Source organism: Puma concolor, chromosome B4, assembly GCF_028749965.1.
Source record: "Puma concolor isolate L17-30 chromosome B4, mPumCon1.1.hap2, whole genome shotgun sequence".
NCBI classification, from domain to species: domain Eukaryota; kingdom Metazoa; phylum Chordata; class Mammalia; order Carnivora; family Felidae; genus Puma; species Puma concolor.
This window is the reverse complement of record NC_141673.1, coordinates 65,927,675-65,954,431: the sequence shown is the minus strand read 5'-3', so window position 1 is coordinate 65,954,431 and position 26,757 is coordinate 65,927,675. Positions and strand designations below refer to the sequence as shown.

General features: G+C 40.9%; 1 protein-coding gene across 6 annotated transcripts in view; it reads right to left on the bottom strand.

Annotated features, from left to right (window-relative positions):
- Positions 1-415: 415 nt before the first annotated feature.
- RACGAP1 (Rac GTPase activating protein 1) overlaps positions 416-26,757 on the bottom strand; it is a 29,211-nt gene continuing 2,869 nt past the window's right edge. For 2 of the 6 annotated variants that reach the window (XM_086713438.1, XM_086713439.1), the window contains exons 2-17: positions 22,580-22,668; positions 14,844-15,046; positions 13,696-13,832; positions 12,674-12,743; positions 10,742-10,795; positions 9,987-10,067; positions 9,008-9,125; positions 8,560-8,690; positions 7,477-7,641; positions 6,126-6,221; positions 5,841-6,039; positions 4,428-4,533; positions 4,113-4,245; positions 3,741-3,876; positions 1,890-1,998; positions 416-1,570 (exon numbers count right to left, since the gene is read on the bottom strand). In XM_086713438.1, coding sequence (XP_086569564.1) covers positions 1,495-1,570; positions 1,890-1,998; positions 3,741-3,876; positions 4,113-4,245; positions 4,428-4,533; positions 5,841-6,039; positions 6,126-6,221; positions 7,477-7,641; positions 8,560-8,690; positions 9,008-9,125; positions 9,987-10,067; positions 10,742-10,795; positions 12,674-12,743; positions 13,696-13,832; positions 14,844-15,046; positions 22,580-22,664 — 1,899 coding nt within the window. In that variant the 5' untranslated portion in view covers positions 22,665-22,668 and the 3' untranslated portion in view covers positions 416-1,494. Of the gene's footprint in view, positions 1,571-1,889; positions 1,999-3,740; positions 3,877-4,112; positions 4,246-4,427; positions 4,534-5,840; positions 6,040-6,125; positions 6,222-7,476; positions 7,642-8,559; positions 8,691-9,007; positions 9,126-9,986; positions 10,068-10,741; positions 10,796-12,673; positions 12,744-13,695; positions 13,833-14,843; positions 15,047-22,579; positions 22,669-24,155; positions 24,221-26,757 lie in introns of those variants that run through there. The other 4 variants (XM_086713436.1, XM_086713441.1, XM_086713440.1 and 1 more) reach the window with 4 other exon arrangements.

Sequence of the window (26,757 nt, the reverse complement as noted above, 5' to 3'; positions counted from 1 at the left end):
GTTCACCAGCTTCAGAGTTCCAAGTGCAGGTGCCCTCAGTTAATCATCCCAGCTCACTCCAGAGGCACTTCCAGCAGTGAAGGATGTTCCAGGCAGTCAGCCAGCCAGAGTCGGTTTTTTTTGTTTTTTTTTTTTTTAACTGCACCATTCTGGTCCCTAAAGACTTGTTTAAAAAGTTTGGTTTTTGTTTAAAGTGGTTTCCTCAGATGAGAGGTAACAGTCAAAGGACAAATCTAGGACTTCAATTTGGACGATGAAAGACAATGAGGAATGAAGAAACAAACTCTTGGTGGTGACAGCATTGGGGGAGGGAAGGGAATGGAAATGAATAATAGACCTAAACGCTGAGGAAAAATATTTTCTTAAAAAAAAGTGTTGAAGGTTACCTTCCAAGACAAGAAAATCAACCTCATAGTCATTTTGAAAAAACTATTTACTTTTTTCCAAATATGTGTTTTACAGAAAAGGGTCGCTATGGGTCAAAAACATTCTACAGAAAAAAGCATTTTTATAGATATTGGAAATAATTTTAATAAAAGAACAAGTTCATATTTATCTAGCTGTGGCTGTGTTCCATAGGAAGAGTTTAGCAACCAAAGTGCAAAGACAAAATGAGTGTGGCATTTCTTGCCACACAAAATATTGACAATCTCCCTTATAGCCTACTCTTAATTGCAAACTGGGACGCCAAATAGATGACATATGACCTTTAGAAGTAGGGTTCCAATGGACAAGGGGACAGGAGGGTCAAGCATCAGAATGAATTCAACCGAAGTGCAAACTGGCTTTGACCCCAGCCAAACCCAAAGTCCAGCCAGAGGCCCATTAGAGATAAATACAAGTAGGAATATCACTTTTACAAGGTTGTGCCACTTAACACTATTAAACCTAATCGATCCAAATCAAAGCTAAGCACACCCCCATTACTAGTTCTGTCCTCGTCCTATCCCATTTTTATGAAGGCTCCACATGATAGCTTAGTTCATGCCGGGGGAAGATCTTCCAAGTTCTCAGAAGGAGCCCTCCCAAATCCTCTGTCCAACCTTTTTTTACCCTGCCCTCCCACCTCCCACCCTGAGACAAGTCAATCTTAACAAAGAGGTGGGGATTCTGTCATTGTCTCAGGGAAATTAGTTCTAAATAACACCAGAGAAAGATCACTTCCATGAGCAGCATTTGGCTTTAAGCCAAGGGGATGCACCTTCTTCCAGCCTCCCCGCAAAATCACAACGAATTCTGTATCATCCTTTCTACCGCAGGAGAGATCTCCCAAGTTCCCAACAATGACTGCACAAGGTGTTGATATTACATTACTTGAGGAGAAAGAGAGGGAGATATATATAGTTTTAATAAAACCCCCATGCACAATTAAACTTGATTAAAAGCCTGGAGAATGCTAAAAGTAGTAATGAGTCCAGGAGGCTGCAGAGCAGAGAGTACAGGTGCAGCCTTCCTGCAGTCAGGAAATGCTGGCAAGTAACAGGAGACATGACTTCACTTGAGCATTGGAGAAGCAAAAAAGTTGCCTTGTCGTCCTAAGTTGGTGGCAGATTTGCTTTTGCTCCCAAATCTAAAAGAAAAGAAAATGAACTGAAAAAGGAGTCTATAAAAAAAGGTAAACTGTAACATTATTTAATATTATCATCTAAAAATAGGAAGCCCTCCACAACTACTCTGTAAACGACTCTTTGTCACCTGAGATGAGAGGGGAAACAAAACCTTTAGACCCTTTTAAAAAGGGGGTTGTTATGGCTCCAGATTACCTTTTAATGCCTACTTGCTAGCTCAGGTCTCATTCAATTTTTCTTTCAATAAGCTTCGGTGTGATAGGAAAAGAGGCCTAAGGAAGCAGCCCTATTTTACTTCCAAAGCCAGCCAGTTCCACATACCTGGGCGTGTTCTTGGTGAGGGTGGAGCGGACTCTCTGCGACAGGGAACTAGATGAAGGAGTCTTGAGAAGCTGATGCTCAGGAGTGGTCACGGGCCCCAGTAAACTCACTTTAATCAAAGTTAAGACATATTTTTAAAGGAGGCACAAAAAGGAAAGCACCCTTGTCAGTGGCCAGTTTTAAGTTGAGTATGCCATGAAGCACTTAAGAGCTAAGGTTAGAGGCCCAAAGTCCCAGAGATCATTTCTGTCATTGTCTTGTAACACAGCAGTATATCTTTTGAACTGTGCAGGCAACTGCTCAATGAATAGCTGACTTTCACTTCCTGATTGAGGCCATTCTCAAACTCCAGCTTTCACAAATCTAACGTCTGATCATTTGGTTCTTACCTGTATTAGAAAAAACAGTATGCTTTCTTAAAAAGGATCTTGGGGCACCTGGGGGGCTCAGTCAGTGAAATGCCCGACTCTTGATTTAGGCTCAGGTCATGACCTCATGGTCATGGAATTGAGTCCTGCATCGGGCTCCACACTGTGTGTGTGTGTGTGTGTGTGTGTGTGTGTGTGTGTGTGTGTAGCCTGCTTGAGATTCTCTCTCTGTCCCCATCTCTTTCCGCCCCACCCCTGTTCGTGGTCTCTCAAAATAAATAAACAAACATTTTAAAAAAAAAAGGGATCTTGCAAAAATAAAGAATAGGTCTCCAATGCCAGTAAAAGTTGGAAGAAACCAGCCTCGTGCATTTTTGGTGGCAATACAAATTGGCAAAAGCCTTTAAGCAATCAAGTTGGTAGGGGCGCCTGGGTGGCGCAGTCGGTTGAGCGTCCGACTTCAGCCAGGTCACGATCTCGCGGTCCGTGAGTTCGAGCCCCGCGTCAGGCTCTGGGCTGATGGCTCGGAGCCTGGAGCCTGTTTCCGATTCTGTGTCTCCCTCTCTCTCTGCCCCTCCCCCGTTCATGCTCTGTCTCTCTCTGTCCCAAAATAAATAAACGTTGAAAAAAAAAAAAAAATTAAAAAAAAAAAAAAGAAATCAAGTTGGTTATCAACAATAGCCAACATATGGAAAGAGTCCAAATGTCCATCGATGGATGAATGGATAAAGACGTGGCATATATGTTATAAATAACACCAATTCTTAATAGAACATGTAACTAAATTATAGTTTACAACCATAAAAGTGATACATAGTAACAGGAAAAGTTCTCACAATATGCTACGTGAAATAAGATCAAACTATATCTGAATTGTTATATTTTTTTTTTCAACGTTTTTTTTTTTTATTTATTTTTTTTGGGACAGAGAGAGACAGAGCATGAATGGGGGAGGGGCAGAGAGAGAGGGAGACACAGAATCGGAAACAGGCTCCAGGCTCCGAGCCATCAGCCCAGAGCCTGATGCGGGGCTCGAACTCCCGGACCGCGAGATCGTGACCTGGCTGAAGTCGGATGCTTAACCGACTGCGCCCCCAGGCGCCCCCTGAATTGTTATATTTTTAAAATATCCATATGTATATAAAGAAAAGGAGAACCATGTTTCATGAATATAAAAAAAAATAAGGATAGAACTGTACAAATTTTCTTTAATGTTAGAATCCTCATAATGAATTTAAAATTTTTTATTGAAGAATATGAATTCCAAATAGCTCTAGCAAAGGCAGGAAGAGAGTAAATAGCCAGAACTAGAGAAGAAGTCAGGTACCTTAAGAAGCATAACTTGGGGGGCACCTGGGTGACTCAGTTGGTTAAGCATCTGACTATGATCTCAGCTCAGGTCTCAAACTCAGGGTCATGAGTTCAAGCCCTACTTTGGCCTACTATTTAAAAAAAAAAAAAAAAAGCACAACTCGGGCCTTACCTTTAATATCTGGGGTCTGTGGTGTTGAAAAGGCATTTGAATTTTCAATGACATGCATGGGATCAACGTTCTCTTGTTCTACCATCATGAACCGACTCCAATATTCCAGGGGCAGTGAAAGCAGGCACTCTACCACCTAAAAAGCCACCAAACATGTTAGCACACCCCCAAACCTCAGGGCTTACCTCTCACCACTCTCTCATTTTATCATGTTATACAAGTTTTTATATATATATGAAATGTTACACAAGTTTTTGTGTATTTATGAAATACATTAAAACTCGCATAACATTAACACACATACGTGTTACACACACACACACACACACACACACACACACACACACACACACACAAAATGCACTTGTCTACCTTGGGCTGACGTTTGATGTCCTGCAACATTACCACTGGATCTGGATTAGGCACAGCATGGGCAACTATGGTAGGCCCAAAGATTTTAGCCAGATTAGCCACATCCATTTTAGTATTTGGGCTCTGAGCCACTCTAAACAAGAGAATATTCAATTAGAAGACTTTGTCCATCCACTTAAATGCAGATCTACCAGAAAATATAAGATCCACCAGAAAACAATTCACCCCTCACGTTCCCTCCCTAACACCCAACCCACATTATGCTCCCAGTGGCAAATTCCCAACCTCTCAGAAACAAGTTTCTGCTGTACTCACCTCTGCAAGTGAATCATAAGGAAAGCTAATGTGTCTCTGTTGGCCTGGGGCAGGTCACCAATAGCCTGGTACATGGCAGCTTTGCTGTTGTCCTCATCTGGGATTTCTGTAAATGAAAGGAAAGCACCAAGAGGCCTAGACTTCTTTCTCTTGACAGCGGGCTTCCAAGTGATCGACCACAAAGTGTCATCTATACAGTAAGCTTCTGAAACTTCTGATTAGGTTCATGACTGAAACGAACTCCAGTTTCATTAACAAGCAGGACACTAGCCAACAGCTCAATATTAGAAATCGGAACCTTCACAAAAATCGGCCCCTGCAGTTAGGGAAAGCAGCTAGCAAGCCTTGTGCTGGGAAGGCAGGCCTACAGCCGCAGCGACTACAATTACCAAGAAGGTTTTCATCTATAAAACATGTTCAAGGGCCCACTATGTACCAGGTACTATTCTAAGTGCTCAGGTAAAGCGGAATTAAGCAAAGACTTTGCCTCATGGAACTTACATTCTATTAGAGGAGTCAGTCAAAAAGCAGGTATCTATCAGGTAGTGATACACAGGGGAAGCTAGAAAGTAATGGGAGCGGTTATTTTGGACAAGGTGGTCAGGAAAGGTGTTTTTGAGGACAAGACACCCAAGAAGAAACCCAAAAGAAAGAAAGGGAGGAAGGAAGGACAAATCATGAAAATACATTCCAGGCTGAAATAATAACAAATGCGAGGGCCTCAAGATGGGAGTGAGCTTGTCAAGTGCTAAGAGTCGCAAGAACCCCAACAAGTGGAGAAGAAGAAAGAAGGGAAGGGCATGGAGAGAAATGATGCTAGAGACGTAAGGAGCCAGCTCATACAGGTGGGGTCTTTGGGGCCATGTTAAGGGCTGTGGATTTTATTCCGAGAGTGATGGGAAGCCACTGGAGATACTAAAGACAGAAGGGCTATCATCTAATATAAATTTTAAAAGGACCCCTCTGGATACTATATGAGGATCACAGTGTCGATGGCCAGAGTAGAAAAGGGAAAACACTAGGTTCTTCTGTCACTCCAGGATGAGAGATGTCAAGAGGGGTAGTAGTAGGAGTGGCAAATTTCAATTTTAAGATAAATTTTACAAGACCTCTGCTGACAAGATTTGCCAATGGATTAAATGTGGTGTGGGGGAAAAGAAGCCAAAGATGGCTCCAAGTTCAAAATGACAATCTCAAACTCTACCAAAAATAACAACAACAACAAACCCTGTTAACGCCCTGTATAGTTTAGACAGGAAGAGGACAGGCACCAGGAACATGGATACAGGCATTCTTCATCAAAGTATTTGAGCATCTACTATATGGCAGGCACTGTACTGGGCAGTAAACAGAAGAGTCAAAAATTCCTGCCCCTGGGGCACTCACATTCTAGAATTAAAGATCTACTCTTACCTGCTGCTTCCATAAAAGTCTTGTTTAGCCGAAAGGTCAGAAGGGGTTCTTTGAGATTTCGAAGGAAGTCCTTCAGGAGGCTACAGATAGCATGGATATCATCCACTTTGCTGAGGAGGGGTACAGTTTTCACTCTGAGGAATTTCTCTTTTAGCTCTTTTACTGTCCGGTCACAGCCAGAGATCCGATACAGGCCTGTCTATTATCAAGGTGACACTTTCAGAAAGAACCTCCTAATCATTAACACAAATAACAGATTCACGCTCTCTGAAGGTTGACTCTTACCTCTGTCAGCCCTCTCTGCTCAATCTCATTTACGCAATGGACAACAATGGAGGGAATCATTGGAGAAGTCTGGGACACATAATCTGCCAGGATTCCCTGAAAAGGGAGAGTTTTAAGTTATTATTTATTACCACTTAGACCAGCAAATGAAGATGAATAGGAAAAACGTCTCCAAACTCATGCTCAGGTTGGGACGTCATGTTTACTTTTAAATTCCTGTTCCCAAAGCATACATTAGAACAGAGACTCTCCGTTTGTTGTTTTTTTTTTTTTCCTACCTCCACACCAGGACTGGTTTCTGGTCACGTACCACATTCTTGCATGAACAAGTAATATGACCACTATCTACAACTCTACTCCTGCTTCTCTTCTACTCAAGGGCCTCAGAAAACAAGCAATGACAAGATTACAGGTATAGCCTTTAATATAAACTAATTTATTATTCTAAAAAAGAAAACCTTTTTACACTTCTATTACTCTTAGTAAGAAAAATTATTTAACACAAGTCACAGTTGCTCGGGACACAAACGTATCTGTAGGGGAGAACTCCATGGTTCTATATCAGAGTACAGAAAATTTGTAACCAATTACAGGCACAAATAAGAACTCCTAAGATTAAAAAAAGTAACATTTGATTTGCTGGGGGCTGGATAGCAGCATAATCATTTTGTTTTGAATCTTAACACTGGTCATACAATAAATAATTTATTAACAGATTGAATCAATGTTTAGAAATAAGCAATCTAATCTTAATAGCCTAGTATAGAATATCTCTAACATAAGAGAAAGTACATTCACAGATGAAATTGCAGGATGGCTGGGATTTGTTTCAACACAATTCACTACACAGGGCCAGGAGGACATGGGGGTATTGATAAATCAAAATTGGACATGAAGTAGTAATCACAGAAGTTGAGTGACAGGAACCAGGGATTATTCTAATCTCTCTACTTCTGTATATGTTTGAAATTTTACAAAATAGGAATAGAGTGTGGAGGGGAAGGAAGAGAAGAGGAGAGGAAAGGAAAGAAGGGAAAGGAATAAGGAAGGAAAGGAGGAAAGGGAAGGAAAGGAAAGAGTATGAGTAGGGAAGAGGGGACAGGGTGGGAGAAAGGGAGGGAGGGAGAGAAGGGAAGGGAAGAGGAGTTTGGTGTAGAAAAGTTACTAAATAGACAAACCCAAGCAGGACTCTCCTGCAAATTAACATTTTATAATTTCTCTTCAACATTCATGGAAAAAAATATGCTTCGTATCACTTATTTTAGGATAAAAACAGACAGTAAGCTTTGGAAAAGCTAAAGAAGCCATAACACAAGGACAGCTCCCACAGCTGTCACACACGTGGTCATACCTCTCCAATCTTGACAGGTGTTCCTATCAGGGTAGGAATGCAGGGAAGGGGACAGCGGTCCCGACATTCTGGATGAGAGACCACACGACAATCTCGACACTTCAGAGACAGCTTGCCAAACTTTATCCGCTTTCCACATGGAACACAAGATTCAGGTTTAATAACCTGAGAACAAAAGAGGGCAGAAAGAACAGAATGGTCTGAATTAGAAAATTATCATCATCAACAACCAACAACCTCTTAATTCCTTTACACTTATTTGTGTAATTCTCGCAATAATCCTACAATATAGGTTTTGTTTTCTTTGTTTTAAGATAAGGGAATAGAAGCAAAAACAGCCTGTGTAACTTGCATAAGGTCATCCACCTGGAAGTGGGCAGTGTAGAGTAGTGGAAAGAATCTGCTGACAAGGAGTCACAGAACCTCCGTGTTAACTCTGCCACTTAGTGTCCTGTGGCTCAACAACGCAATTGATTCTTCTGAGCCTCAGTCAGTTTGCTTGGGTTTTTATGAGGAAATCCAATGGGACAAATGTAATACATGCTATTTTTAAGAATACAATGTAAATATGTATCACCGAAAAGCATAAACAATTGTTTCTGAAAAATTGGCTTTGTTTTAATTTAACATTACTCACAGAATGGAAAGATACACACCTTCTGTAACCAGCAGTTAGCCCTGATAAGTGGAAACGAAAGAAGGAGACGTGACATTTAACTTTCTAACACTAAGTTATTTAAATCTGCTCCTGGTATATATTAATTTCACAATCAAAAAACTAAGTGTGCCCTAAGGTGCCTGGGTGGCTCAGTTAAGCATCCAACTTCAGCTCAGGTCGTGATCTCATGAATTGTAAGTTTGAGCCCCACATCGGGCTCTCTGCTCAGTGCAGAGCCCGCTTTGGAAACTCTGTCCCCCTCTCTCTCTGCCCCCACCCCCACTCACGCATGCTCTCATGCTCCCTCTCTTTCGAAAAAAACCCAAAAACTAAATTAAAATTTTCCATTAAAAAGATAAATAAACAAACATTAAAAGAGAAAAAAAACTTAAGTGTGCCCAAAAGAAGGAGAATCACGGATCTACCGTCTTAGAGACAAAGTCATGCAGGCGCATCCCTCCATTATTCTGTGGAGTGCCGGAACTGTCTGTCTCCGTTCTTGGCTCCAGCTGCCTGCTGCTCAAGGTAGAGTCGCTGTTCCAAGGTTGTAAGGTACCTAGGAAACAACCAACTTTAAGCCTTTGTGTCTTAATATTTTGTCCCTTATGAATTTTAACCCTGATTCTAAAATAACTGGTAGACAACCAGTAATTTGTAACCATAATCAGAAGTGACTACAACAGCTATGCAGAAAAATCAGTTCAAGAATAACAAGTTATACACAAGTGGCCTAGGCCAGGCTAGCAACCCAAAGGCAGAGTATGATACTGTGCAGAAACGTGCAAGAAACGAAGGAAGGATTCTAAAAAACCAAGTCTCCCCAAATTTTACCAGTTGCTTTACACAGGCAATTTAACCAAAAACCCAGTGGACCTGTTTTCCTTCGGCTTCTCGTCCAATATGGCACAGTCTCAATTGTAGACACAGCTTCAATGGGCCCGCCATCATTGGGAACAGTCACTGTAGTTTTTGCAACTATGGATTCATTCCCCTGAAACAAAAACAGAAATGAGCGAGGAATAAACATGTGAATCTAATTTCCCCTCCGCTAAACACCCCTCCATAGGGTGTTTTGGAGTGGTTGAAAAGTTCCTGAATCTTGGTCAGGACTTAAGGACCCAGCTCAAAACACTCTTAAGTTGAAACCTCATACTTCAGAACAAAAAAACAGGGACACCTGGGTGGCTTCATCAGTTAAGTGCCCGACTCTTGATTTCGGTTCAGGTCATGATCTCATGGTTGTGAGATGGAGCTCCCCCTCGGGCTCTGTGTTGGGCTGGAGCCGACTTAAAATTCTCTCTCCCTCTGTCCCCTCTCCTGCTCACACACACACACTCGCTCTCTCAAAAACTAAAAACTAAATACACAAATAAAAAGAATATTGAAAAAAATATATATAGGGGCGCCTGGGTAGCTCAGTTGGTTGAGGCTCCGACTTTGGCTCAGGTCATGATCTCACGGTTCGTGGGGTTTGAGCCACGCGTCGGGCTCTGTACTGACAGCTCAGAGCCTGGAGCCTGCTGCTTGGATTCTGGGTCTCCTCTCTCTGCCTCTCCCCCGCTCATGCTCTGTCTCTTTCTCTCTCAAAAGTAAAAAAAAAAAATGAAAATATATATATATGTGTGTCACAGAGGCACACATACAAGCAATGAAGAATCAAATATAAAGCTGAGAGTTGTTTATTCAGAGTAATTCCATTCATAAGGATGATGAGGATCCTATTACATTGAAAAACTCACCAAATCTCTCTCTCAAAATAACACTGCAATGTTGACTCAGGATTTTTAATGCTTGGGGCCACTAATCTCTGATGTGTTCACAACCACAATTCTCTTGGCCTGAATCTTCTTACCTGGTCTACTGTGGAGCCAATGGAACGAGTCTTCTTTACAGGTCCAGGGGGACCATCAATGAATTGTCGGCTACTAGAACGCTAGAAAGGAAACAAAGACCAATAAGTTCAGTGCCAAATAGAAGATCTGAAGCACAGAAGACAAAATTATTCCATTAGACAACCTGGTGCAAGTCCTAGCTACCAGGGCTATGGTAAATGACAATGTGCTCTCTCCCATTCTATTTCCATTTCTTAAAGCTTACATTGTACCAATACAAAAGTGCCCTCAGTGCCCTAGAAGAAACAAGCAAGCTTTGGAAAAATCTAGATGACAGCACCAGAAAGAGTACAGCTGTAATCCTATCTGAGTACATGAAGACTCTGGAAACATATGAAGTACCCTGAACAACTGCACACAGACAGATCTCCGCATATCCCATTATACACACATTTCATCTGAAAATTTTATTAGAGTACAAAAGTACTGCGTAAAAATACATATGACAACTCAAAACAAACTTAAGTATATCCTTTTCCACCCCATGAATGAACTGAAGCAGCCAGAACAGTGAAATAGGACAAGATTCTGTCCTGAGTTCCCACCTTAAGGAACATCAATGCTGCCCCCCAGCATAAATTCATTTTGTAGTCAGTGTTTAACAATGACTAGAGCAACAGGTCAGGAATGCTGTATCTAGGCAAAAATTCTAGAGAAAATCTTTTATTGCTATTTTGTAAAAACGGCAACAAAAATTAAACAAAACCATACCTACCCTCTTTTCTCTCTTCTTCAGTTTGAAAGTCTTTACCAAAGAAGAATCCCAATCCTGTTGACAATTACAGTGTATTAATTCTTTCCTGTGGTTAGGCCTCCCCTAAACCCTGTGCAAATAAACTTACAGAGAACTTTAAAGGCTTTCTGACTCAGGCTACCTAACTTACAATTTGAGGAGGGGGGAAGGGAGGGTCTCAAGTGTAGCTACAGAGCGATAGTATGTTAACATGCTTTCTTTCCAAAATTGAAGCTATTATAATAGAATCAGGAATCAATACCTCAGAGGCAGAAAAGGTTAAAGAATCAACTTCTGTCGTGATTATCTCCAGTGCCTGGTCCTTTATCTATGATTATTTTTGTAATTAGTTTTAGAACTTACAGAATCTTAGGTGCTATACTGATCGTGTTGTATGTGATTCTTGCTCTTAAGGGATTATTATTACTTAATCAGATGTTCTGCACAATATATACCCACTTTAGTTCCAGTTTAGGTTTTGTTTCTCAAACATCCCTCTTCCTTGGGCCCCAACAAACACATTCACCACTAAAGAATTATTTTTTACTGTAGTCTAGTTTCACTTCACTTATTTTAACCATTTACATTCAGTTTTAGTAGCTACCTGTAACTTCCTTACTCCTCATAATCCCTGAAAACACAAACCCCAGAAACAGTAGTACATAGCAAATAGTAGCTTAGCTAAATAAATTTAATCTCTCTAATTCACAGTCAAGTAATTTAGCTACTCATGGTTTGATTCAGTTTCAGTTACAACAGATATACCATAAATAGGTCTAGCTCCAAAATCAGCTATGAATATGTTCTACTTTTTTTTTTTTTTTAAGTTTTTACTTATTTATTTTGCGAGAAAGAAAGAGCCAGAGAGAGGGAGAGAGACAATCAAAAGTAGGCCCACACCGCCAGTGCGGAGCCTGATGTGGGGCTCGAACTCAAGGAACCATAAGATCATGCATGACCTGAGCTGAAACTAAAAGTTGGACACTTAACCAACTGAGCCACCCAGGCACCCCATTCTAGTTTTATTATATATTCCAGACCTATTCATATCATTCCTTATTTCAAAAAGGGGTACTTAGTATTAGTACTTATATCTATAAAATGGCAATGATTTCCTCAAACACTGATTTGGGACACAACGCTCCTAGCCCACGTAACAAGTAGCTGTCACTTATTTCGCTATCAGAAAACCAACCACGGATAACCTCCTGATTTATTGATTTGCTAGCTTTCAGCCAGCGAAACAGGAAAGATACACAAACCAATAAACCACCAGCTTCTGAACATCAAACAAAGACTGAAATCTCAGGAGATGACCTTTTATGCAGAAACACCACCTTACGTTAAGAAAAAGGTGCTGCCCCACAAAAGCAAGGTAACAAAGAGTTTAGATACATTAACCATTGTTGAGCAAAGCATTATAGAGTGTCTGGAAACTCTGTCAGTCTTCTGGCAAAAGTTCCAGAGCATTGGTTTCTTTCTAATTGTGAAGTTAGTTTTCCTCAAGAATCAAACTAATTCTGAAATAAGGCACAAGTCTATTATTTCCAAGAGCAGAAAATAAACCCTGACTGGGTAGAGTCTGGGTAACTTTTTTTTTTTTTTTTTTTTTTGCTAGCTGGGGCTTTTTAATAAGCCAAGATATAGTCAATTAGTACAAGTAGTTCACAGATCCGCTAAAGAAATTTAACCTCATGCCAAACCCTGAATTCTATATTCTCGCTTCCAGAAACTAAATGTATAAGCCAGTCTCTTACAGCTCGTGTAGACTTTTATCTTAAAACGCTAGCTCAGTATCTATAACACATCAACTATTAAAACAGTAATAAAGGAACTTCAGAGACAGGAGATATTCCTAAGGGAGCAGGGGTTGAAAAAAAAAAAGACAATTCTCAGAGATCAAATGTTCATTACCAGCGATTCATCAGTCTTGTCAAAGCTGATATCTGATAAAATGGAACCAGATTCGTCAATAGTTGACAATCTAGATGAGGCAAACAATACAGTATTAGAGAAGACTGTGAATACAAAATCCATGAACACCCAGAACGAGTCACAGTGGTCATGTAACACCAGCAATTTCACAGCAGTACTTTCCTATGGAGACAACTACAAGCTCAAAGCCTAGTTGTGGTGGTTGCTTGCTATGGTTTCCGTGGGAGAGCGCAGCTGCACGTGCATGAGTACACACGCAGCAGGCTGCTTTTTCAGCAAAGACTTCACAGCAGCAGTTGAAAGTTACAGTTGGGAGCATGGGTGCTACTCCCTGCGGAATAGGCTACTAAAAATTCACAGGCAGAAGAATGAAGTTTAACCTGATCCTAATTGTGGTTGCTTTCTACAAGAAAGAGTATTACCCAGCATTAGCTTTTGAAGAAATTAAGCCCATATATCTTCTCAGTTATAAAGATTCCCCATAAAACAACCAAGCAACAAAATAAATAGCTTTAAGAGTGCTGACCTTTCCCTACGTGTTGTATTGGGGGTGTTAAATTCAAAGCCTGGTTGAGACTATTTAAATAGTGATGCAGTGGAACCAAAATTATGGTCTGGTCTTGTCTCACAGAAGGCCTTCTAAACCCGAAGAGCTACAAGAGATCTCTGGAGAGTAAACACTGAAAGTATTGCTGAACTGCCACTTTCACCTTTAGGTTTCTTAGCAATGAGCAGGATTAGTTATTGATGTGCAATTTAGCGCCAACATCAAAATTTTACCCAGGGTGAAACCACATCCTAAGGAAAGATCAAAAACAAAACAAGATAAAAGAAATAGGGAGGCCCTTGTGCCTTTATTTCCCACCCACCCTTCCTCCAAAGTCTTTTTCTGCTTTATTCAGCACACATTCCAGAAGCCGTATATTTAAGAGTTCAGATAACAAGAACTTCTGACAGCTGCATTGCTTGTGATCAGATAACAACAGATGCAGTTTCCCCACCTTTTGTTCCCAGCATTGCCGCTGGATGGTTGGCCCCTGTTGAGAAAAGCCAGAGCTGATTTTTGCTCCTCACTTAGTTGAATGCTGCCAGATGTGTCACACATGAGCATCTCTCGAATCAGCTGAATCTGTCTTTCCTGCAGACCAAAGCAGAGTAGAACATCCTAGCTAACCAGGGGAGAAAGCTTCACCTCAAATTTATGGGACAGACAGACCAGAAGACATTAAAATACAGCATTATGCAAATGAGCCTCCAGGAAGTCTGCTACACCAATAGCATATTAATTCACATCAAGCCCAGATTGTGCTTCTGATTTCTGACTGGTAAAATGAACTCCATATAGAATAGTGGGGTTTCTGCTACTAGACTTTTGGGTCAACCTGCTAATCCAAGACAGTATTGCAAAATGAGAGTCCTAAAATAGATTTCACATAGCAAAAACAATTTAGTGTCATTTTATCAGGACAATTATTGGCCTCTTTTATGGATCAAAGCAGCCACCCACCTTTCTAAACAGTGGAACAAAATGCATTAAAATGGATACAAAGCTGTGACGCACTGGAACCAGTCAATTTGAGCTTACTGAGGCATTTAACACTGTACCAAGATGGATTAGTGCCTCCTCGTAAAGGCTTTCCTTTGTATCATGACCCACCCTGGTACATCAAAATGATAGTGTTCCCCGTTAGTCACATTGCTCAACTGGCTGAACATGCCCAGCCCCTGACCCTGAATCAGGAGCGGTAATGAAGGAAAAACCTAAGAGTTGTCTTGCCTGTATCAATAACAAAGTACCAGCTACCGACAAAAGGATGAGGACATTCTGGGTAGCAGAAGAGAGAGCCAACATCTTGTGACAGATCAAGCATACTAGGAATTCCCTAGTTTTCTCTAAATTCTCATTTGAAATGTATTAAGTCAGAGTTTCAAGTGTAAAAGAGAAAAAAAATTTCAATTTCAACCTATGAAGAACAGGATTTCCTACACTGCAATTTCAGCTCCCATCAAGGCCAAGTTGTCATTGGACAGGTTGCTTTTAGTTCTATAATGTGGAAAAAAGGGAGCGTAACCGGCGGGTGGAAACGTTACCAGATGACGCTGCCCCCTCCCCCCACTGCACGGTTCTGGCATAGAGAACAATACACACCAGCTTCTCACAGTCAGCCTCAGCTCGCTGTCTCCGTTTGATCTCGACATCCACCTGATTGCGTGCGTGCTTCAGCTTAACATCCAGCGCACTACGCTCAGTCTCTGCTTTCATCAAAAGATCCTTGTACTTCCCCAGCTCATGGTCTGTTCTCTGCCACTTTTTACGGAAATCTTCAAAGTCTTTTGCCAACTGGATGAATTCTAAGGAAAGGGGGAAACTTCAGTCATTCAAGCACCAAACAGGGTACAATGCTCTAACGAATGAGTCCTCTAGTTAGTTTTCCTCCAAATTTTTAACTAAGGGATCAGCTAGACTCTGGGCAAATCTACCTGAAAATAACCAGGAGCAGGTCTGGATATATGTTCATCACCCGACATGTCAGCTTTGTGGAAAGCAATTCCTGTTTCGATAGGCTACTTACTTTGGCTTAGCCAGTGGCATCTGCTATGGAATAAGGAAATCATTAGTCACCTGGCTCCAGATGTAATACCAACACTGAATGCTCCTGAACAGAAGGCAATCAAAGGGGGATACCTTTGGGGCAGCTGTCACGCACCAGGACAGTTACAGCTATAAAACAAAAACAGCCTCCTTTAGAGTCACGCATTGTTGCGCCAGAGAGACGTTAAATAGCAAATTCAAATATAACTGCTGTAATATGCTCCGGTAGATGTAGATTAATATTATAGATGTCTGGGCCTGCAATTCCATTCAACTATATAATTATACAAATATTGATTTGAAAGTAAAGAGCCAATTTGCTTGTGCTGTTTAACACTGCCCTGAAGGGTATGCAAACATTTATGTGGGAAAGACACAGTAAGAACAGATCATAGTAACTTAGGGTGAGTCACTGATGGCAGAATGTGGACTCTCCTCAAATGTCTGCAGAGAGAGCATCACTTCCAAGGCAGTGCCTCAAAGCAGGATAACCCTGGTGCATTCACACTTGCCACCTGCTATTTGGCAAAGACTATTCAACACTGCCTTCCTATTTTCCAGTTACCTTCAATCTATCTCTAGGCATCACTCCCCACCACAGTCATGGAGGAAGTTCCCAAGGTGTACATCTGCTGCTGGTCAAACTAACCCAGTTTACAGTCGAAACTAGGCCACAGGCACACAAAGCTAGCAGATTCTTGGGTAGTAAGGGCACTTTTCCTATTTGAATTTAACCTAAGAGCACAGAAACATGAATATAGTGCCCTTTTAAAGCAGTTTTAATAATTTGACTAAATTTCATACCTACAAACTAGGATGCCAATTCAATCTAGAAAAAGCAAGTCTTACACATAAGGACACTTCAGTTTATAACAACAGGTTTTAGCAGAACAGGGTATTATGACCTAGTTATCTTAGACAATGCAAATATCAAAGATACACACACACACAAATATGTATCTACATATAGCTTTAAATGGTATGCTGGTTTTGTTAACAGTTTAGAACACATTACTATGTTTTTTCCTCCTGAATTTAAAGAAAAAGAGGGGCACCTAGGTGGCTCCATCAGTTAAGCATCCAACTCTTAATTTCAGCTCCGGTCATGATCTCATGGTCCTGTGAGATTGAGCTTCACGTTGGGCTCTGTACACTCTCCCTCTCTCTCTCTCAAAATAAATAAACATTTAAAAAAATAATAAAAGAAGGGGCACCTGGGTGGCTGAGTCAATTGAGCATCTTACTTCAGCCTGGGTCATAATCTCACGGTTTGTGGGTTGGAGCCCCACATCGGGCTCTCTACTATCAGCCTGGAGCATTCCCCGCTTCAGATCCTGTCTCCCTCTCTGCCCCTCCCCTGCTTGTGCTCTCTCTCACAAAAATGAACATTAAAAAAATAAAAAGAAAGAAAAAGAAAACAAACAATATTTCCTTTTGCATATTTATTTCAACAATGTAGACTCACAAAACTTTTTTAAAGAGCTCGTTCTTAGCCACATTCACTTTGGCAATTCATCAAGTGGTACACTTTACGATTTGTGTACTTTTCTGATGTATGAAATAGCACTTCAATATCAAGAAATAAAGAACAAGAAACACACTTTTCAACTATACATCCAAAATCTTTCTAGCTCCACATTGAGGTCAATTAAATATTTCTAAATACAGTGCTGCACACACACTCAAATATCTAGTGAATTGAAAAACAATTTTGAGGAAAGATTTCCATTGGACCTAATTGTGCTGGTTTGTTTGTTCTTTAGGATACTCCTCCTTGGTAAGTCTTGTTAAATTTGAGTTTTTTTTTTTTTTTTTAATTTTTTTCAACGTTTTTTATTTATTTTTGGGACAGAGAGAGACAGAGCATGAACGGGGGAGGGGCAGAGAGAGAGGGAGACACAGAATCGGAAACAGGCTCCAGGCTCCGAGCCATCAGCCCAGAGCCTGACGCGGGGCTCGAACTCCCGGACCGCGAGATCGTGACCTGGCTGAAGTCGGACGCTTAACCGACTGCGCCACCCAGGCGCCCCTAAATTTGAGTTTTAATCCCTATTCATTGTTAATTGGCATATATTATAGGTCCAACCAAATTGGACAAAGGAACTCAAACCAAATAAAGTATAAGTACATTTCAAGGGAAGACTTCCTATATTAATCATACAAATGACTAAATCATTAGTGCAACTTGATTTATGTTAGACCAAAATCAGAACATCTGTGTACCTACGATACTACTTACATACAATTCTGTTATGAATGAACTAAGTTTGCTAGAATGGGTCAAAATGGCATGTCAGGGACATGGGTGGCACTGAGCCACTGGGTGGCTCAGTCAGGTGAGCATCTGACTCTTGATTTCGGCTCAGGGTCGTGGGATCGAGCCCTACACCAGGCTCCACTCAGTGTGGAACCTATTTAAGATTCTCGCTCTTTCTCTCTCTCTCTCCCTCTGCCCCTCTCCCCTGCTCACACCGTCTCTCTAAAATTAAAAAAAAAGAGGGGGGGAACACCTGGGTAGCTCAGTCAGTTAAGCATCCAACTGTGGCTCGGGTCAAGATCGCAGAGTTTGTGAGTTCGAGCCCTGCATCAGGCTCTGTGCTAACAGCTCAGAGCCTGGAGCCTGCTTCGGATTCTGTGTCTCCCTCTCTCTCTGTCCCTCCCCTGCTCACACTCTGTCTCTCTCTCTCTCTCAAAAGTAAGTAAACTTAAAAAAAAAAAAAAAAAAAAGGCACTTTACATCACAGATCAGGAAAAATTTTGATGTTGGAGATCAACAAACATGGAATTTTGGGGACGCCTGGATGGCTCAGTCGGTTAAGTGTCTGACATAGCTCAGGCCATGATCTCACGGTTTGTGAGTTCAAACACCGCATCAGGATCTCTGTAGTCAGCACAGAGCCTGCCTTGGATCCTGTCCGCCCTCTCTCTCTGCCCCTCCCTGGCTCACACACGTGCTCACTCTCGCTCTAAAAAAGTAACAAACATTTTTAAAAAATGGCATTTTTGGGGCGCCTGGGTGGCTCAGTCGGTTGGGCGGCCGACTTCGGCTCAGGTCATGATCTCACGGTCTGTGAGTTCGAGCCCAGCGTCGGGCTCTGTGCTGACAGCTCGGAGCCTGGGGCCTGTTTCGGATTCTGTGTCTCCCTCTCTCTGACCCTCCCCCATTCATGCTCTGTCTCTCTCTATCTCAAAAATAAATAAACATTAAAAAAAAAAAAAGGCATTTTTTGGTCAGTTTGTGAATCACAATGCAAATTAATGTTAGCTCCCGTCATGAACTACATGTACAAAAGATTAAATTCAAATTAGCTCCTCTAAAAAGTTATGTATATATTAAACTATGAAATGCATCTATCAGAAATGCGGTAAGAGAAAGGAGAATTCCTTAAAACAAATTGAGGATTGGGGTGATTGGGTGGCTCAGTAGGTTAAGCATCTGATTTTGGCTCAGGTCATGATCTCACGAGTTCAAGCCCCACATTGGGCTCCATGCCTGTGATGCGGAGCCTGCTTGGGATTCTCTCTCTCTCCCTCTCTGCTCCCCTCTCTCAAAATAAACAAACTTAAAAAAAAACTGAGGATAATCTTTGATTAATTAAACACACACACACACAAACAAACAGAATTTGGTTCATAGTTTAACAAATAGATTAAAACAGTCCCACAGATCTCGTTTTCTCAGCTCACTCCTCCTGGGGCCTTGCACAGGCTCTTCCCTTTGTTTTTCCCCCTACTCTCCGAGCTTCTTAAGGGCAAGGGCCCTGTGTCTCTTTTATTTCTAATGCCTTATAGTGCACAGTAGGCACTTTATTCATTGAACAGATAAATGAAGAATTGCTGCTCAGATCAAATTTATTTATTTATTTGTGAAATGTTTATTTATTTTGAGAGAGAAAGAGAGTGCAAGCAGGGAAGGGGACAGAGAGAGAGGGAGGGAGGGAGAGAGAGAATCACAAGCAGGCTCCGCACTGTCAGCGCAGAGCCCAATGTGGGCTCAACCTCAAGAGTCAAACGCTTAACTGACTGAGCCACTGCTTAACTGACTGAGCCACCGAGGAGGTGACCCCAGACCAAATTTAAACTCCAGGCATCCAAGCCCACCTCACCATCTATTCAAACTTACCTCCCACCATTACACATTACTCTTTCTTGTCCCTGCTCCCAGAACAGACCCATGCTCATTTCTGCCTTCTCTCATGATCAAGCTATGTACTCCAAACAGAATGCCCTACCTACACTCTTCTTTATGTATCCATTCTTCTAGTCCCATCTGTTCTATGAATCCTTTCCTAATCTGTTTGCTCCACGTTACTTTTTTCTATACTTCCCAGAAGCATATATTTTAATACTTGTTTTATCTTCTGTTTCATAAGAAACCTGTCTCTGAAACTTAAATACCATAATCTTCTTGAAGACAGGTCATGTCATACACACTGTAATATCACCTAATATATAGCATAGCACAAACCCAGCATTGTGTTAGCACACAACAGGCACCTGATAAATATTAATTATATTTATTCCTAATTTACACACCAATGACCTCAAAAAATTTCAGGCAGCTCATGAAAAAAATAAAAATCACGTAGACTAGGGAAAACAAAGATAACAAAATACCTAGGCTATTAAAGTCATTTTATTTGAATATTAACCTTCACTCTGATATTTCAGGAATCTAGGACTTAGCTTTAAAAAAAAAAACAAACTTGGGGCGCCTGGGTGGCGCAGTCGGTTAAGCGTCCGACTTCAGCCAGGTGACGATCTCGCGGTCCGTGAGTTTGAGCCCCGCGTCAGGCTCTGGGCTGATGGCTCGGAGCCTGGAGCCTGTTTCCGATTCTGTGTCTCCCTCTCTCTCTGCCCCTCCCCCGTTCATGCTCTGTCTCTCTCTGTCCCAAAAATAAATAAAAAACGTTGAAAAAAAAAAAAAACTATACAAAAAGGAGAGAGAAGAATGAAGTTACTATGATGAAAGACAAGAATAAGGAGTCTGGATACTTAGTCATAGGAGGAATTCCTAGGATCAAAGAAGAGGACAGACTTAGGTGGTTGCAGAAAGGAGATTCTAAGGGAAACATGGGTAGTTTAGATGGTTAAGCATCCAACTCTTGATTTCATCTGACTCCGTATTGGGCTCTGTGCTGACAGCGCGGAGCCTGCTTGGAACTCTCTCTCTCTCTCCCCTCCCTCCTTGCAAATGCGCGTGTGCCCTCTCTCAAAATAAATAAATATTAAAAAAAAAGAAAGAAAGAAAGGAGATTCTAGAGTCTAGAAAACACGAAACCACTCTATTTCCTCAAAAGCCAACGTTCTGAGTTAAGGATCTGGAGAGGGAGAAAAACATACCTCTATTCTATAACAGTAATCAATGGGAAGATAAAAATGCGTTTATAAAACAAAGATACCTGTAAAATAAATATCTTTTTTTTTTTTGGCATAATTACTTCCAAAGTATTTTCACAACTGGTATCTCGTTTTATCCCCCAAATGCTCATAGCACTCCCACAAAGAAGATAAAGACATTTGAATTCCTATTTTACAGATGGAGGAACAGACACAAAAATAACAGTCAAAAGCCAGCACTAGTTATTGAGATTCTAAACCTCAGATTCCTCCCTCTGCCCCCACATCCTATCAGCTGCCTCCTCCTAGAGATCTTATTACCACAGTCTCTTCTACCCCTTTCCCCTTATTTCCATCTTTACGTCACAAACACCATTCCAGGGGCGACTGGGTGGCTTAGTCAGTTGAGCGTCCGGCTTCGGTTCAGGTCATGATCTCACGGTTTGTGAGTTCGAGCCCTGCGTCGGGCTCTGTGCTGACAGCTCAGAGCCTGGAGCCTGCTTCTGATTCTGTGTCTCCCTCTCTCTCTGCTCCTCCCCCACTCGTGCTCTCTCTCTCTCAAAAATAAATAAACATTTAAAAAACAAACAAACACCATTCCAGTTAGGGCTTCTCCTGCCTCTTTCCTGAGCTATGGCAACTGTGCCCTCATCGGTCTCCCAGCCTCCACCTCTGCTTGGGTAATCTTCCAAAAGTTCCGCTGGGATCATCCCATTCCCCTACTCCTACTCCCCTCAAACCCTGCACCCACTTGCCTCCACGTAAATGCCCTCTTTCATCTGTCTGCTGGGATCTCACCCTACATCTAAGGTTCCACTCAAACCCTACTTTTGTCCATGAAGCCACTCAGCCAGTCATCCCTTTTCCTCAACTCAACATGTACTAAAAGCTGTTTTAGGTTTTCACTAAATATTTGAATGAGCCTGAATTTGAAGATCTCTTATTCAATACTCTTCCCCACTAGACTCCAAAGTAATCCATCTTCTGAGATGATATAACCTCAAAGAGAAGCCTAATTAGTATGCCATCATGGTTACTGAGCTGGTATCAGATGATAGAGCTATGGAACAGCTATAAAGAGAGAGAAAATAGAATATTGTCTTAAAAGGCCTGTAAGTGGATAAGAGCTATTAAAAACATCAAATTAAAGAAAATGCTGAATGGCATAAGCAAGACACCATACTAAGCACTGTGAAGATTAAAAAAAAAAAAAAAAGTTGAAGACGCAGTTCTTACATTACTTTTATACCAGTGAGGCTGACTTAAGAGCAACACTTACTAAATTAGGTATTAATGAAAATCTGAAACAGGAGAGGATGGCAACCCAAAGAAAAGCTGATAAAAATAATTCCCTTAGATCACTTTAGTCAGGGCCGTCAGCCCTACCTCCTTTCTCACTAATCTACTTCCCAGCCCACTATTCTATCACCACCTCCTTTTTCTCCCCAGCTCTCTACCCAATTTCAATCCTTTATTACTAAGAATCAAATACATGAAATAGGTGAAAGCAAATGAACAGTCCCATCTTCAAAAAGAAATTATGACATTTTTCTCCTCTTCAATTGAAAATGTTTTACATCACACAGGGGGAAAAAGCCCAGGATAAAAAATAAAGACAACTACTAAAAAAAAAACATCCTTGGACCTTCAGATTCTGCCCAGTTCTTGGTATGAAAATGAAATTGGCAACTAATGCCAACTATTCAATGGAAAGAGAATCTTGATAATGAAAGAAGTCTGCGTGAACACATTTAAGAACAACTATCAGAAAAAAATGACTGGTTAGAATGAGTGTCCATTAAGCTTTGACCATGGATAAGTGACCATCACTTTCTTTTTAGGAAACCCAAATGAAAAACAATTTTAAGACTGGAACACACTTCAGCTTTGCAGAAAACTCAGATTTGAAATCTGCTTTTCCTCTCCACACAGGCCAACTCAGAATGACTTACGGAGTTCATTTCCTTCACTGAGAATCTCCACACGGCGTACAAGCTGCTCAAACAGATTCCGCAAATTCAGCATCGTCGTATCCATCTTTCTGCCAAGAAATCAAATATACATTAGAGGTCCTGCCTTCTCCCCCAGACAAAAGATTCAGTCCATCAGGGACTAACATCTGGACTCTTCCATTTGTAGCTACCATTATAAGGATCTCAAGCCAACAATTGGTGTTTTGTACAATCTTTATTATAAAAAAAAGCTGGAATGTTTTTAACACTCATTTGAAAATCAGAAAAGCATTTCAGACCTCCGAATATAACACCTCCCTTCCTGCCCACTTCTTTCCCCCCACTCTGCAATCATTCTGGAGCTCTGAGGAAAGCAGTTAGGGACAAGCATGTCAGTTGATTACTAGGTGACCAACTATAAAATGTGGCTCTCAGTCTACTGATTAATATAATGCTTTTGCCACTTTAATCCTTCTGGACTGTGAAGACCTTCAACGTAACTTAAAAGGTTTATTTTTTATTTCACTTTTAGCTAGTACCCCTGTTGCAACTGCCTTTTAAAATGCAGGACATGGTCAGCACATTTCCTACCAACGGCACAGATGACGTCACACGAGTGATTAAGTGAGGAAATCGCCAGCTCAGCAGCACAAGAATTATTTCTGTAATGCAGGGCTCTCTGGACTGTGTGCAGGGACTATGTCTAATAAATTTATACTAAGTATAGGCAAAGGATTATGTTGTACCACGTTCTGGCATCAAGGAGACAATACACCACCTTCACAGTTAGAAGGGCAAAGGAAAAAAATCATTTGCTACTGTATTCTGTATAGCGAATTTCAGGCTTCATATTACATTAAAAAGGAGTGTCCTTACAGGCAGTTCTGTTCTGAATAGACTTTAACTGGAAACACTTTGAGGAAATAAGATCTTCATTTAACAGTCAAGAAAAAAAAAAAAGACATCAACTGGATGTCACAAAAATTATCAAGGAAATGAATTAAAAAATAAATTTCATTTGAAAATTGAATGTCCTCAGAAATACCATTAAAGGATTCTTATGTTTCTCCAAATCACCCCTTCTACATTCTAGTACAGGTCCTTATTTGATGCATCTAAATAAAATTTTAAGAACTCTTTTATGAAGGTTTAGTGATTTTACAATGTATATAAGATTGTACTGTAAGCTAGGAGGGTTGAACAGGGTGTAAAAAAAAAATCCACAAAGGATAAAGGAATAGATAAACATAAAGATATTTTCTATTAAATGTTAATTATTCATTTGTACTCATAGGATGATTGTTCTAGTAGCCAAAAAGCTTTCAGTTCAGTTCTAAGCTTAGAGGCAACATATACCTGAATCAGGGCCGGAAACCAAGATTTTCAAATGGCAACGTGTCTGTTCCAAGCTACATAATCACAGCAAGCTGCTAAGCAACCAGACTAACAAATTTATTACAAAAACCTCTCTAAACTAAGAACAAAACTAAAAGAATAGCATTAAAACTGACAGAAAGAGTCTGGAAGTCCTGAAGATGCCCATGACTTAACAATATGACAAAATAGGCATATATACCCAAATGCTACAGGGCAGGAGCAGGGCATTTGGTAGCTTATTCAAATGATGATTTCCTTTGGCCCCTGTAAAAATGGGAAGAGACTGATCAGTTTTAACGTAGGGCATTGATTTCCGTCATCTCAGCACTTAATCTATGTATTCTGAGACCTTAAGACCGTGAATTCGGTACATAGGAAAACTATCTGCCCAAGAACGCAGAAAAGGAAAATTTCACAATGCAACTAGAGTATTAAAAACTGGTTTAAAAAAAAAAATCAGAGGGTTTGATGTTTTAAATGACAATACAATAACCTGATCCTTTCTTCCCTTTAAAAGAAATCCTCACATTTTCTCAGGTTCCTCTAGCCCACTATTCTTGCCTATGTTCTTTATGAATACCACTCACTAGAATGAGTGAGGGTTGTGGAGGTACTCTCTTGAAAACACAACCCGATTCCTAAAAAGACTAAAGACACAAACAACCTACCGGGGATATCTCCTGATCACAGTGTTACCTCCTACAACTACCTGGACCTACATTATTCTCCACACATGCTGCCTGGTACCCAGGAGATCACTGTTTAACTGAACTCCCAGTGCTCTGCTATAAAACAAAGAGGTAACCCTTAACTGCCAGACTGTCAGAGTCTCCAGATTTAGAGTTTTATGAAGAACTTATGAATTGTTTTCTGTTCTTCCCTCTCAACACCAGACATTCCCTAAAATTCAATCCTCCAGTCTCTAGAACTTCTCAAGCTATCCCATGTTAGTCACTATAGCTCTCCAGACGATCACCTGCTCCTGAACACAGCCTCTCTCCTAACTCCAGTTCTGTAACTCTCAATTTGCTTGGGATGCCCTGGAGGTGTAGCCTGATTCTGAGACTTTGTTCTATCCTTCCCCCCATACATATTATTAGCAACTACTCTATCCACTCAACTACCCTACCGACTCCCAATTTTCATTTCCTTATTTTTACCATTCACTCAGTTCCAAACCCCAGAATCACCCTTGTTACTCCCCTCTAACATCTGTGGACTCTTCTCTCATGTGTTTTATACCCATCCCCTCATCACTGGCAGGGCATCATCACTCATTTCAACTGACCTATCCCCCACTGCTGTGTGTTGGCATTCAGACACACACACACACACACACACACACACACACACACACACACACACACACACACACACACCTTGCGCTCTAATTTAACTTTACCATGTTTTGGGGCACCTGGGTGGCTCAGTTGGTTAAGCATCATTTGAGCCCCATGTTGGGCTCTGAGAGGACAGCTCAGAGCCTGGAGCCTGCTTCAGATTCTGTGTTGTCCTCTCTCTCTCTCTGCCCCTCCCCCATTCACGCTTGGTCTCTCTCTCTAAGAAAAACAAAAAACTTTACCATGTTTCTACCCTATGTCCTGGGTAGACTATACATGTAAGAAGAAACCTTACCTTTGGCACTACTGTACTACACACACACTCAATATTTAAAAATAAATATTTGATAAGGGCACCTGGCTGTATTAGTTGGTAGAGTTGTGACTCTTGGATCTCGAGATTATGAGTGTGAGCCCCACATTGGGCATAGAGTTCAATCAATCAATTAATATTTGCTAAATGAAAATCAGAGAACACACACACACACACCCTTGATTCTACTGTCAAAAGAATTTCCATTCTACCTCAACATCAATGTGTAATATAGATGAAAACTGAAAAACGGTTTAAAAAAGGGGTTGTTTGTACAGAAGCCCTGGGATCAAGTTTTAGTTCTTCTATTTACTAGTATTACCTTGGGTAAGTCAAATTCTGAGATTCATCTATAATTGGGAACAGTAATAGTGCTCCATTTACCTCACAAAATATCACCAATTCATGCAGGTAGAAGTTTTATAGTGTATAAACTGAACCTTACTATTAAAATATAGGATATTAGAAAGGTGCCTGGGTGACTCAGTCAGTTAAGCATCCCACTCTGGATTTCAGCTCAAGTCATGATCTCAAGGTTTGTGAGTTCAAGCCCCAATGTATGGCTCTGCCCTGACAGCACAGAACCTGCTTGGGATGCTCTCTCTCTCCCTCACTCCCTCCCTCTGCCCCTCCCCTGCTCACTCTCACTCTCTTTTAAAATAAATAAACTTAAAATAAAATAAGATATACGGTATTATAGTGAGTATGACGTTTTTTGTTTTGGTCTGATAGTTGTCATTTACATCCTACCACAGTGATTACCAAATCATAGCTGGAACCCAGACCAAGAAGAATGGAGAAGATAGCAAAAATCTGACCAGGTCTAGGCTCTTTAGCAAGCTGTTTTACATGAGGCTTGTAGCATATGAGAATAGTTTTTCCTCTAACACAGGTTTACTTAGGGTAATCCAAAAACAGCACTAGCAAAATATAATCCTCTTCTCTTTATATGCTAGGGGACTATGTATTTTTATTAACGTTCTATAGAAGTGACACTCAGGAGTTATTTACAGATGACAAAAATATCTTTCTGCATCAGTACTAACTCTGATATCTCAGCCAAATTGTAACTCAAAAAGCTAAAATTCACTCATCCTATTCAATGTCAATTAGAAATGGTCTTAATTTTCCTGCCGGGTCACATTTTC